The sequence below is a fragment of the Oncorhynchus mykiss genome, chromosome 24 (assembly GCF_013265735.2).
Source record: "Oncorhynchus mykiss isolate Arlee chromosome 24, USDA_OmykA_1.1, whole genome shotgun sequence".
Classification (NCBI taxonomy): Eukaryota; Metazoa; Chordata; class Actinopteri; order Salmoniformes; family Salmonidae; genus Oncorhynchus; species Oncorhynchus mykiss.
The window spans coordinates 590789-604414 of NC_048588.1; the positions used below are offsets into that span (position 1 = coordinate 590789).

General features: G+C 44.0%; 1 protein-coding gene across 12 annotated transcripts in view; it reads right to left on the minus strand.

Annotated features, from left to right (window-relative positions):
- The window catches only part of dock10 (dedicator of cytokinesis 10), a 177770-nt gene that overhangs the window by 53775 nt on the left and 110369 nt on the right, over positions 1-13626 (minus strand). For 10 of the 12 annotated variants that reach the window (XM_036961951.1, XM_036961950.1, XM_036961946.1 and 7 more), the window contains exons 33-37: positions 11247-11363; positions 4759-4909; positions 4528-4643; positions 4167-4281; positions 2892-2958 (exon numbers count right to left, since the gene is read on the minus strand). In XM_036961951.1, coding sequence (XP_036817846.1) covers positions 2892-2958; positions 4167-4281; positions 4528-4643; positions 4759-4909; positions 11247-11363 — 566 coding nt within the window. The remainder of the gene's footprint in view (positions 1-2891; positions 2959-4166; positions 4282-4527; positions 4644-4758; positions 4910-11246; positions 11364-13626) is intronic. The other 2 variants (XM_036961948.1, XM_036961949.1) reach the window with 1 other exon arrangement.

Consider the following 13626-nt stretch of genomic DNA (forward strand, 5'->3'; position numbering starts at 1 on the left):
CTCCAATATTACATTTCTGTAGGACCTTGAATAGATAGGGCCACTCAACTTGGTCAAAGGCCTTTTTGGCGTCAAGAGATATATAACGGCAAGGTCCACGTTGGGTAACCTCTGAGAATACATCATATTGAAGAGGCGCCTGAGATTGAAGAATGAGTTTCTGTTAGGGATAAAGCCGGTCTGATCCGAATGGACCAATTTGCCAATTAAAGTGCTAAGCCTGTTAGCCAGAGTTTTTGCTAAAATCTTTTGGTCTGTATTAAGGAGAGATATTGGTCTGTATGACCCTACCTCTTCTGGATCTTTACCCTTCTTATGTATAACTGTAATGAACACTTCGTCCAAAGTAGAAGGGAGAGCTCCATCCTCATTGGCCTGAACCAACATTTTGTGCAGGTAGGGAGAGAGCATGTTGCTGAATGTTTTATAGAATTCACCAGGGTATCCATCTGGGCCCGGGGTCTTGCCACTTTTTAGAGATTTAATTGTTTCTCGAATTTCATCAAGAGATATTTCCTTATTCAGTTAGAATATTCCTGGTTCAGGGCAGGAAGATTACAGTCCTCCAAAAATGTTTGCATAATTAAGGAGTTGGATCCGCTTTAGATGTATATAGACTCACATTTTTTCCGAAGTTGTCTGGCGAGTAATTTGCGTGGTTTGTCACCAAACTCAAAATATTTTTGCTTGGCATAGAGAAAAGATTTAGCAATTTTAGCTGAGAGAATCTGATTATATTCAAATTTTAAAGAGGTCATTTTTTAATGTTTCCCTCCAGTTCTTCCAGTTTTCCTCTGTTTTGCCTACTCCTGGCAGCCTGAAAGGAGATGATACAGCCTCTCAGATAAGCCTTCAGTCTCGGCGTTGGTATCAAAGAAAAATGTAATTTGGTCTTTAAGATATTCACAAAATGTTGGTTCTGTGAGGAGCTGAGGATTCAACCTCCAGACCCTCTCGTTTGGTACAATGTCACACAATCTCAGGGAGAAGGTGAGTGGACTGTGGTCCGAGATTATAATATCATGATACCTCACATTACAGGTATAGGGGAGTAGTCTAGCATCCAACAAAAAGTAGTCAATTCGAGTGTAAACATTGTGAAAATGAGAGTAAAAGGAGTATTCCCTACCCGTAGGGTTAGCGATCAAATAAGTTAGAATTTTTTATGTAGGTATTCAAGAATTCGCTTGAATAGGAGGTAGGGGTTCGCCGGGTAGAGGATCTATCCAAATATTGGTCTAGCACACAGTTAGGGTCCCCTCCAATGACCAGGTTAGTATGGGAGATATCTGGAATCAGGGAAAGGACTCTTTTGAAAAAAGAGGGGTTATCAATGTTTGGCCCATAGATATTTAGTAGAGTTACTGAGGTAGAGTGGATTTCTTCTATTACGATCACATACCGACCCTCTTTATCCGCAATAGTGGTTTTATGTAGAAAGGGAATTCCTTTCCGTACCAGAATCGCTGTGCCTCTCGTTTTGGCAGAGAAGTTAGAGTGATACACTTGCCCCACCCACCTACATTTAAGTCTGCTATGAGAGTTATTCTTCAGATGGGTTTCTTGCAAAAATATAATATCAGACAAGAGTGCTTTCAAGTGGGCTAGGACCTTGCCTCTCTTAATTGGTTCGTTTAAACCCTTGACATTCCAGGAAGTGAATGTAAGCCCTCCTCTCGTTTGTAGTTCCTATGGTGGCCTGCATAACATGTAACTTGGTAAAAAGGTAAGAAAGCGCACCAAACCATCACAATCAGCATATGTAGCACCTACACCCGAGCAGTATCCAACCCACCCCTCCCCCCCGCAAGCACCTTTACTTCCCACCTGTTCCCCTAATTTCCCCAACACTTACCCCCCCCCATCAACCCACATTTAACAGGCATGCACAAACAGGAGAGAAAAAAAATGAAAAAATAAAATAATAAACACATTGTCTGGCCGATGCCAAAGAAGCACGGCGCGACCTCGAACAAGAGGTAAAACAAAAATAAAATCCCAACTATACGTTCACCTCTCACTATCCCTGAACTTCTACTAACATATGAACTGAGGAGGCTCCCGCGAATAAAGTGTTCAGTTCGCATCTAATAAACCTAAACAGAATAAGTTGCAACTTAAACATATTGCGCATTTAAGCGTCATCCTGGGTCAATCCCAGAGATAAGCAAGATATAGCCTCAAGATTATTTTGCTAAGCACTGCCGGTCAAAACATAAACCATCCGCAACCGACATAGTCAGCCCTACCTTTACATACTGTGGGTCAGGAGATCGGAACAAGGATTTGTTAAATTAAACATTCCACCCAATAAAAAATACAAATTATATATTTATATATATATATATACATATACATATACACATATACATACACACATACACATACAGTGGGGCAAAAAAGTATTTAGTCAGCCACCAATTGTGCAAGTTTTTTTTTTCCACCATAATTTGCTAATAAATTCATTCAAAATCCTACAATGTGATTTTCTGGATTTTTTTTCTCTCATTTTGTCTGTCATAGTTGAAGTGTACCTATGATGAAAATTACAGGCCTCTCTCATCTTTTTAAGTAGGAGAACTTGCACAATTGGTGGCTGACTAAATACTTTTTTGCCCCACTGTACATCTGTGTGTTTGTGCGGTATGGTCAAAAATAAAACATGTAATAATTTCTTCTCTTCCTCCACAGGCTCCGTCACAACCAAGGTCAACGGGATGTACCACTTCTGTTACACCATGTACAACAACTACTTATTTAAAGTCTGATATGCTTAGCTGTGTCATTGAAAATCAATGCAATGAATGTAATACACGTAATGTATCCATCTGCATGTGGTATCTGTCCATGCACACAGGCACAAAGGAACGGTTAACAGTGAGGATACTCACTCCAGGAGGTTGAAGAAGTCGGCGATCTCCTGGTGTATGGCTCGGTGCCAATAGGAAACCATCACGTCTGGGAGGGGGAATTAGAATACATTTTAAAAAGGCAGCGTCCTTATCACATAAACCCGTACCTGCACCACCTCACTGTGCAACTTGCAAGGATGTGACTAACAGTGCATACCAGTGTCGCGACACACTGAAGTATCATGGCAAGCAAACAAATCAGGAAGCGGACTTAAATGTCTTGAGGAAAACAGTCCAAATGTTGGAAACAAACAACCTTATGACGTCATCCAGAGTCACAGCTGTTTCCTTCCCAAGCGTTGGCACAAAGTATTTCACATGACGCATAGTTTAGACTTCCTGTTTCCCTTTCTGCCATGGAAAGTTGAGTATACTGGTATCGTAACAACCCTACTGTAGGCTACGGTCCGGTATGGAAGAGGTTAACACTAAGGAATTGGCTAACGGGTACTAGCTACCCGTCTACTGTAGTGTAGGCCTAGCATATGGTCCGATTGATACCAGGCCACTGTACTGTTGCTATGGTCCGGAAGTGAAGGGGTTAACCATAGAATTTCATAAAGAACACATACACACTGCAGTCCAAAAGTATTGGGACAGTGACACATTTGTTGTTGTTTTGGCTCTATATTCCAGCACTTTGGATGTGAAATGATACAACGACTATAACGTTAAAGTGCAGATGGTATTTGTGCTTCTGTAACTTCCTCACCCGTCAGTATTCACAATTCATTCAGGATTATCCGCAATCATGGTAGCATCCACATTGATGTAGAAGTGTTTAGAAACATATTGTATTCTTAATTAAAATTAAAGTGACTTCAAAATGACACAACAAATTATGTACCATTCATTTCTATTGGTCACAAAATCATCTGAAACACAACCAAAACAAACAGCAAATACATCCACCAATTTGTAGAGTCCAACCTTGATATAAATACTGTACCTAACTTTTGACTACTTTAATACATGTATAAGTGAATTTGTCCCAATACTTTTGGTCCCCTAAAATGGGGGGACTATGTACAAAAAGTGCTGTAATTTCTAAATGGTTCACCTGATACGAATGCAAATACCCTCAAATTAAAGTGGACATTCTGCACTTTAACATCATGGTCATTGTATCATTTCAAATCCAAAGAGCTGGAATATAGAGCCAAAACAACAGAACATGCATCACTGTCCCAATACTTTTGGAGTTTACTGTAGTGAATTATAGGACCTGCATGGAGGTAACACTACGTGTCTCACCCTCAGATATGGTCTTCATGATGTGGAGGAAACACATGAGCAGACTGCGCGTCTCGGCCTGGTCCAGCTTGTCAATGCGAGATCCAAAGCCTATCAGAGACTGAGGCCGGGCAAACTGACAGAGAGAGTGAGGGAAGGAAGGATGGGAGAGAAATGGGGGGAGTTAGAGAGAGGGGGAAGGGAGAGAGAGGTGGGAGGTAGAGTGAGGGGGGGGGGGGGGGGGGTTGACAGAGAGAGAAGGAGAAAGACACACATTCTTCTTCATGCAATAGTTATAATATTTTTGTTCTTTCTTTAAGCCAACACAGCCTGCACAACATTTCCGGATATGACATTCCGCTGAGTGAGTCATCTTTCACACCTTTTCACATCCGTCCATCTTCTCGCTGTTCCTGTCGCTGGGGTTGGACTCTATGCTAATCAGAGAACCCCGCGAGTCGGCATGGTTACCCGTAGAAACAGCCAGGGAGGAAAAGGCTGGGGGCAGGAGAAGGGTTAGAGGTTATGGTGCAGACACAGTTGCAAACACACACACAAAAGTATGCAAGCACGCACACGCACACGCACACACACACACACACACACACACTACCTGTGATGGAGTTGAGCACTTCTTTGGAAAAGGAGGCATCCACCGAGTTGCCATGGCGAATGACGTGAGCCACAGGACCTGCCACACCCCCTCCCACACTCAGGTCATCTCTTGAACCCTGGAGAGGGGGCAAGAGTTTGCTGGAACACCACTAGGCCAGAGGGATACATTTCACTGTGACATCACTAGGCCAGTGGGAAACATTTCAGTGCGACACCACTAGGCCAGAGGGATTCATTTCAGCGTAGCATTTTCTCATTTGGGCAAAAGTCCGTGCTCCACCCTCTCTCATCCGTGTTACCTGGAACCCGATAAGTGGTCGAGGAGAAGTCAATTTGTTTGTCCGCGAACTATAGTCTGTCCTACCCCCCTCGATATCCACCTTTCATCGAGGATAGTCATGTGTATCCTACCCGAGTCCTTCGCTGAAGAGTTTGAAATCTGCCATACCCCCTCTGAATCAGCTTTGGTTTTGTCAGATGAGAAAAGCAAGCACACGTTTAAAAACAATATGGTATCCCTTTAGGGCTGACCCCAATTAGGTGACTGGTTGATTGTTTGGTCAATAGACTGCATGTTGGTTGACCATTACATTTTTTGTCAAGCAGTAGCATATATATACACAGTGCCTTGCGAAAGTATTCGGCCCCCTTGAACTTTGCGACCTTTTGCCACATTTCAGGCTTCAAACATAAAGATATAAAACTGTATTTTTTTGTGAAGAATCAACAACAAGTGGGACACAATCATGAAGTGGAACGACATTTATTGGATATTTCAAACTTTTTTAACAAATCAAAAACTGAAAAATTGGGCGTGCAAAATTATTCAGCCCCTTTACTTTCAGTGCAGCAAACTCTCTCCAGAAGTTCAGTGAGGATCTCTGAATGAGCCAATGTTGACCTAAATGACTAATGATGATAAATACAATCCACCTGTGTGTAATCAAGTCTCCGTATAAATGCACCTGCACTGTGATAGTCTCAGAGGTCCGTTAAAAGCGCAGAGAGCATCATGAAGAACAAGGAACACACCAGGCAGGTCCGAGATACTGTTGTGAAGAAGTTTAAAGCCGGATTTGGATACAAAAAGATTTCCCAAGCTTTAAACATCCCAAGGAGCACTGTGCAAGCGATAATATTGAAATGGAAGGAGTATCAGACCACTGCAAATCTACCAAGACCTGGCCGTCCCTCTAAACTTTCAGCTCATACAAGGAGAAGACTGATCAGAGATGCAGCCAAGATGCCCATGATCACTCTGGATGAACTGCAGAGATCTACAGCTGAGGTGGGAGACTCTGTCCATAGGACAACAATCAGTCGTATATTGCACAAATCTGGCCTTTATGGAAGAGTGGCAAGAAGAAAGCCATTTCTTAAAGATATCCATAAAAAGTGTCGTTTAAAGTTTGCCACAAGCCACCTGGGAGACACACCAAACATGTGGAAGAAGGTGCTCTGGTCAGATGAAACCAAAATTGAACTTTTTGGCAACAATGCAAAACGTTATGTTTGGCGTAAAAGCAACACAGCTCATCACCCTGAACACACCATCCCCACTGTCAAACATGGTGGTGGCAGCATCATGGTTTGGGCCTGCTTTTCTTCAGCAGGGACAGGGAAGAAGCAAAATCTACAATGGAATGGTTCAAAAATAAACATATCCAGGTGTTAGAATGGCCAAGTCAAAGTCCAGACCTGAATCCAATCGAGAATATGTGGAAAGAACTGAAAACTGCTGTTCACAAATGCTCTCCATCCAACCTCACTGAGCTCGAGCTGTTTTGCAAGGAGGAATGGGAAAAAATTTCAGTCTCTGGATGTGCAAAACTGATAGAGACATACCCCAAGCGACTTACAGCTGTAATCGCAGCAAAAGGTGGCGCTACAAAGTATTAACTTAAGGGGGCTGAATAATTTTGCACGCCCAATTTTTCAGTTTTTGATTTGTTAAAAAAGTTTGAAATATCCAATAAATGTCGTTCCACTTCATGATTGTGTCCCACTTGTTGTTGATTCTTCACAAAAAAATACAGTTTTATATCTTTATGTTTGAAGCCTGAAATGTGGCAAAAGGTCGCAAAGTTCAAGGGGGCCACATACTTTCGCAAGGCACTGTATATACACATACACACAGTTGAAGTCGGAAGTTTACATAAACTAGTTTTAATGACTAAGTGTTTCAACAACTCCACAAATTTCTTGTAAACAAACTATAGTTTTGGCAAGTCGGTTAGGACATCTACTTTGTGCAAGACACAAGTCATTTTTCCAACAATTGTTTACATTTAATAAACTCAGTTTTTCACAATTCCTGACATTTAATCCTAGTAAAAATTCCCTGTCGTAGGCAAGTTAGGATCACCACTTTATTTTAAGAATGTGAAATGTCAGAATTATAGTAGAGAGAATGATTTATTTCAGCTTTTATTTCTTTCATCACATTCCCAGTGGGTCAGAAGTTTACATACACTCAATAAGTATTTGGTAGCATTGCCTTTAAATTGTTTAACTTGGGTCAAACGTTTTGGGTAGCCTTCCACAAGCTTCCCACAATAAGTTGGGTGAATCTTGGCCCATTCCTCCTGACAGAGCTGCTGTAACTGAGTCAGGTTTGTAGACCTCCTTGCTCGCACACGCTCTTTAGTTCTGCCCTCAAATTTTCTGTAGGATTGAGGTCAGGGCTTTGTGATGGCCACTCCAATACCTTGACTTTGTTGTCCTTAAGCCATTTTGCCACAACGTTGAAGTATGCTTGGGGTCATTGTCCATTTGGAAGACCCATTTGCGACCCAGCTTTAACTTCCTGACTGATGTCTTGAGATGTTGCTTCAATATATCCACATAATTTTCCATCCTCGTGATGCCATCTATTTTGTGAAGTGCACCAGTCCCTCCTGCAGCAGCAAAGCACCCCCACAACATGATGCTGCCACCCCCGTGCTTCACGGTTGGGATGGTGTTTTTCGGCTTGCAAGCCACCCCCTTTTTCCTCCAAACATAACAATGGCCATAATGGCCAAACAGTTATATTTTTGTTGCATCAGACCAGAGGATATTTCTCCAAAAAGTACAATCTTTGTCCCCATGTGCAGTTGCAAACCATAGTCTGGCTTTTTAATGGCGGTTTTGGAGCAGTGGCTTCTTCCTTGCTGAGCGACCTTTCAGTTTATGTCAATATAGGACTCGTTTTACTGTGGATATAGATACTTTTGTACCCGTTTCCTCCAGCATCTTCACAAGGTCCTTTGCTCTTGTTCTGGGATTGATTTGCACTTTTCGCACAAAAGTACGTACGTTCATCTCTAGGAGACAGAACGCGTCTCCTTCCTGAGCGGTATGACAGCTGTGTGGCCCCGTGGTGTTTATACTTGCGTACTATTGTTTGTACAGATGAAGGTCTAAAATGTTTTTTCTTTTGACTTTCCCATGATGTCAAGTAAAGAGGCACTGCGTTTGAAGGTAGGCCTTGAAATACACCCACAGGTACACCTCCAATTGACTCAAATGATGTCAATTAGCCTATCAGAAGCTTCTAAAGACATGACATCATTTTCTGGAATTATCCAAGCTGCTTAAAGGCACAGTAAACTTAGTGTATTTAAACTTCTGACCCACTGGAATTGTGATACAGTGAATTATACGTGAAATAATCTGTCTGTAAACAATTGTTTGAAAAATGCCAAAACTATAGTTTATTAACAAAAACTTTGTGGCGTGGTTGAAAAACGAGTTTTAATGACTCCAACCTAAGTGTATGTAAACTTCCAACTTCAACTGTACACACACACACACACACACACACACACACACACACACACACACAGTATTTGCGCTCATCTCAGTGAACTAATACATTGCGGAGGCCTAGACTAAAAGCCTGCGTCTCCTAAATGTTGGAACAATGTGCTTAGGGCTCTGTGTCGCTCCGCATTGACATGATTGGTTGAGGGTAGGTAGGGGCGGTACATCCTGTATAAACACAAACTCCCTTCCTTCACAACTGCTCTGCACTGCTCCGCAAGAGGTATGAACACTAACTTCTGCAGAGGCAGTATCACCGTAAATGCTGCATGGCCAATGCAGACGTCAGACTGACCATGCAGTGTCCAGATGCACAATGCACTTCTCTCTCCAGAAGGCGCTCACCAATTTGTGCACATACATTTTCCATAACTTCTGGGGCAGCAGGGTAGCCTAGTGGTTAGAGCATTGGACTAGTAACCAAAAGGTTGCAAGTTCAAATCCCTGAACTGACAAGGTACAAATCTGCCATTCTGCCCCTGAACAAGGGAGTTAACCCACTGTTCCCCAGTAGGCTGTCATTGAAAATAAGAATTTGTTCTTAACTGACTAGAGGTCAGAATTATTAATTTTTTTATTGTGTGAATTGTTTGCCTTTGATTGTTTGTGTATGTCACTTTCCCATTGCATATACCACCAACGGTACTTTTACCGTTAATCACTAAAATATCTAATCTACAATGCTTGATTGGTTATGGCAATTTCTGTTAATGCATTCAATGTATTATTATTCCAGTCTTTACCCTTCTCATTTTTGGATTGGACACGTTCTTTGCAGAGCGCACAACCTATGCTACACTTTTTGGTTCATTATTATTTTATTTTCTCCCAAATTTCGATCTTGTCTCATCGCTGCAACTCCACAACGGGCTCGGGAGGCGAAGGCCAATTTATGCTTGATCCAATAATGTGGTTTGAGGCTTCGTATGACGCAATTGCGGAGCCTCCGGAGCCATGCAGAGGCCAAATCAAGCTCCGTACCTTATCGCCGTGCGCCTCTCAAATTTTGTAACGATGCAAAGGTCTCCGAATAGCTCCGCATTGACATGACTGGTTGACGGTAGGTGGGGGCGGCACGTCCAGTATAAACACAAACTCACTTTCTTGACAACTTCACAATAGCTCTGCTCTGCTCCATTAAGTGCAAGAAGTTTCTCTTTCATGCCGTCCCTAGGAGGGGTGCATCACTTGAGTGGGTTGAGTCACTGATGTGATCTTCCTGTATGGGTTGGCTCCCCCCATTGGGTTGTGCCGTGGTGGAGATCTTTGTGGGCTATACTCGGCCTTGTCTCAGGATGGTAAGTTGGTGGTTGAAGATATCCCTCTAGTGGTGTGGGGGCTGTGCTTTGGCAAAGTGGGTGGGGTTATATCCTTCCTGTTTGGCCCTGTCCGGGGGTATCATCGGATGGGGCCACAGTGTCTCCTGACCCCTCCTGTCTCAGCCTCCAGTATTTATGCTGCAGTAGTTTATGTGTCGGGGGGCTAGGGTCAGTTTGTTATATCTGGAATACTTCTCCTGTCTTATCCGGTGTCCTGTGTGAAATTAAGTATGCTCTCTAATTCTCTCTTTCTTTCTCTCTCTTGGAGGACCTGAGCCCTAGGACCATGCCTCAGGACTACCTGGCATGATGACTCCTTGCTGTCCCCAGTCCACCTGGCCATGCTGCTGCTCCAGTTTCAACTGTTCTGCCTGCGGCTATGGAATCCTGACCAGTTCACCGGACGTGCTACCTGTCCCAGACCTATTATTTGACCATGCTGGTCATTTATGAACATTTGAATATCTTGGCCATGTTCTGTTATAATCTCCACCCGGCTCAGCCAGAAGAGGACTGGCCACCCCTCATAGCCTGGTTCCTCTCTAGGTTTCTTCCTAGGTTTTGGCCTTTCTAGGGAGTTTTTCCTAGCCAACGTGCTTCAACACCTGCATTGCTTGCTGTTTGGGGTTTTAGGCTGGGTTTCTGTACAGCACTTTGAGATATCAGCTGATGTACGAAGGGCTATATAAATATATTTGATTTGAAGTTTGAAAGCCCAGACGAAAAAATGTCAAAAAATGTCCCTGTGACACCACTAGGCAGAGGGAAACATCTCACTGTGACACCACTAGCACAGAGGAAAACATTTCACTGACACCACTAGGCTACAAGGGAATATTATACTGTAACACCACTGGGCCAGAGGGGAACATTTCACTTTGACTCTACTGGCCGACTCTACTGGCCCAGAGGGACACAGTTCACACCAACACCAGTGAGCAAGATATTGGAGTCTGAGAGTCTGCCCGGGTAAAGCTCGATTCCACTACCTGACGAATATAAAAACAAAACATTTCCCAGCCAGGTTCTCCCGAGGCACATCAAATATAGATGGGAACCATAAATGCAGGTTTCCCTTAATAAAGCTTAATTACCATTTCCTGTGTTTAAAAGTAACATTAGCGGAGCGGCTGTGCCTGTGTAAACGTTTATCCCTGCCCTTCCTCTCTCTCTCCCCCTCCCTCCCTCCACCACTCCCTCCCTAGACTCTGTGAACGGTGCTGTGATTGGACATACATGACCCTAAAGTAGCACTGCGGGCCGCGCCAAACTATGACATCACTACAACAACAGTGGCTGTGTGGCACTTTGCTTGGTCATGGGCCGGGCTGCAGTCAATCAGGGCTGCAGTGGAGGCTCTTACTTGGTCACTGGAGGTGAAGTAGATGGGGAAGAGGTCTCGGAGGAAGAAGCGAGGCATGTTGTCCAGGATGAGGCCGTACAGAGGCAGGTAGAGGGACGCTATCCTCGCCTGCTTATCCTGGAGAATATGAAGAGAGAGGGAGGAGAGAGGGGGGGGGGGGGGGGGGGGGGAGGGGCAGAGGGAGGAAAGAGAGGGGTGGCAGAGAGAGGAGAGAGAAATAGAGAATGGGAGGAGAGAGGAGAGAGGAGTTTGAGGGGGAGGGAGAAAGTCAGGAAATAGAGAGCGAGAGAGAGAGAGAGAGAGAGAGAGAGAGAGAGTGAATTTGAGACAGAGAGCAAGAGAGGAGAGAATTTGAGACAGACAGAGAGACAAAGAGAAAGAAAGAGAGAGAAATAGAGAGAAAAAGACCGACAGTGAGCAACAGACCTACAGAGAGTAACTATCAGGGGTTTTAAACTCTGCGTGATTGAGAGAGCAAGAAACAGAGATCTGTCAACAGTTGTACAGTGTTGGGTTTGGCAGGCTCCTAATCTCAGATGGGATCTGGCTGTCTGGGGTCTGAGTGGAAAATGGCACCCTATTCCCTACATAGTGCGCTACTCTTGACCAGAACCCTATGGGTTCCATTTGGGACGCACCCTGGATCCTTTCCAGCACCCCACTCCATGCCACCTTCTCTCCTTGAGTGCTCAGAGGTCCCAGTGAGAATGGCGCATTACATAGTCTGCTTCCTGCACACAGGACCCCATGGTAGAGTGTGTGTGTCAGAGAGCGTATGTGCCCAGTTTAATGATTTCCTGCTGTTTCAAATCCTCATAGCCATCACTGTAATGTGCCCCTCACTCCTCACACACACACCCACACACACACACACACACACACACACACACACACACACACACACACACACACACACACACACACACACACACACACACACACACACACACACACACACACACACACACACACACACACACACCCAATATCAACCCAATATCTAAAAAGTTAATTTTACTGTGTATATGTTTCTGTCAGCTATAGTACATTGTACACTGTCCAATCAAAATATTTCAGTTTCCTGTGTGGAACATCAATATTGGAACAGTCTGGTCCCAGATCTGTTTGTGCTTCAGCCAACTCACACCATTTTTGAAAGTATTTTTTTTTATTTCACCTTTATTTAACCAGATCAACTGTCAACCGTAATCAGAGGAGTTGGCTAAACTAAAACAGAAGCATGTCTGGAACCAGGCTAATATCGCAGCTTACTGTCACATCTCTTTCTTACAGACATACACTTCATGACCAAAAGTCTGCTCATCGAACATCTCATTCCAAAATCATAGGAGTTTATGGAGTTTGCTGCTACAACAGCCTCCTCTGGGAAGGATTTCTACCAGATGTTGGAACATTGCTGCAGGGACTTGCTTCCATTCAGCCACAAGAGCATTAGTGAGGTTGGGCACTGATGTTGGGCGATTAGGCTTTGCTCGCAGTCGGCGTTTCAATTCATCCCAAAGGTGTTCGGTTGAGGTCAGGGCTCTGTGCATGCCAGTTTGAAGCACAGAATCGACTAGAATATCATTGTATGCTGTAACGTTAAGATTCCCTTCACTGGAGCTAAGGGGCCTCGCCCAAACCATGAAAAGCAGCCTCAGACCATTATTCCTCCTCCACCAAACTTTACAGTTAAACTATGTATTGAGGCAGGTAGCGTTCTCCTGGCATCCGACAAACCCAGATTAGTCTGTCGGAATGCCAGACGGTGAAGCGTGATTCATCACTTCAGAGAACGCATTTCCAATGCTCCAGAGTCCAAGGGCGGTGAGCTTTACACCATTCCAGCCAACGCTTGGCATTGTGCATGGTGATCTTAGGCTTGAGTGCGGCTGCTCGGCCAGGGAAACCCATTTTATGAAACTCCCGACGGACAGTTCTTGTGCAGACGTTGCTTCCAGAGGCAGTTTGGAACTCGGTAGTAAGTGTTGCTAGTAAGTGTTGCAACCGAGGACAGATTATTTTTACGCGCTTCAGCATGGTCCCGTTCTGTGAGCTTGTGTGGCCTATCACTTCGCGGCCGAGCCGTTGTTACTCCTAGACGTTTCCACTTCACAATAACAGCACTTAACAGTTGACCGAGGCAGCTCTAGCAGGGCAGAAATTTGCCGAACTGACTTGTTGGGAAGGCCATTCTATTGCTAATGTTTGTCTATGGAGATTGCATGGCTGTGTGCTCAATTTTATACACCTGTCAGCAACGGGAGAGGCTGAAATAGCTAAATCCACTAATTTGAAGGGGTGTCATTATACTCTTGTATATACAGTGTACTTGTAAACTATTGGGCTCTGGTCAAAAGTAGTGCACTATACAGAAAAT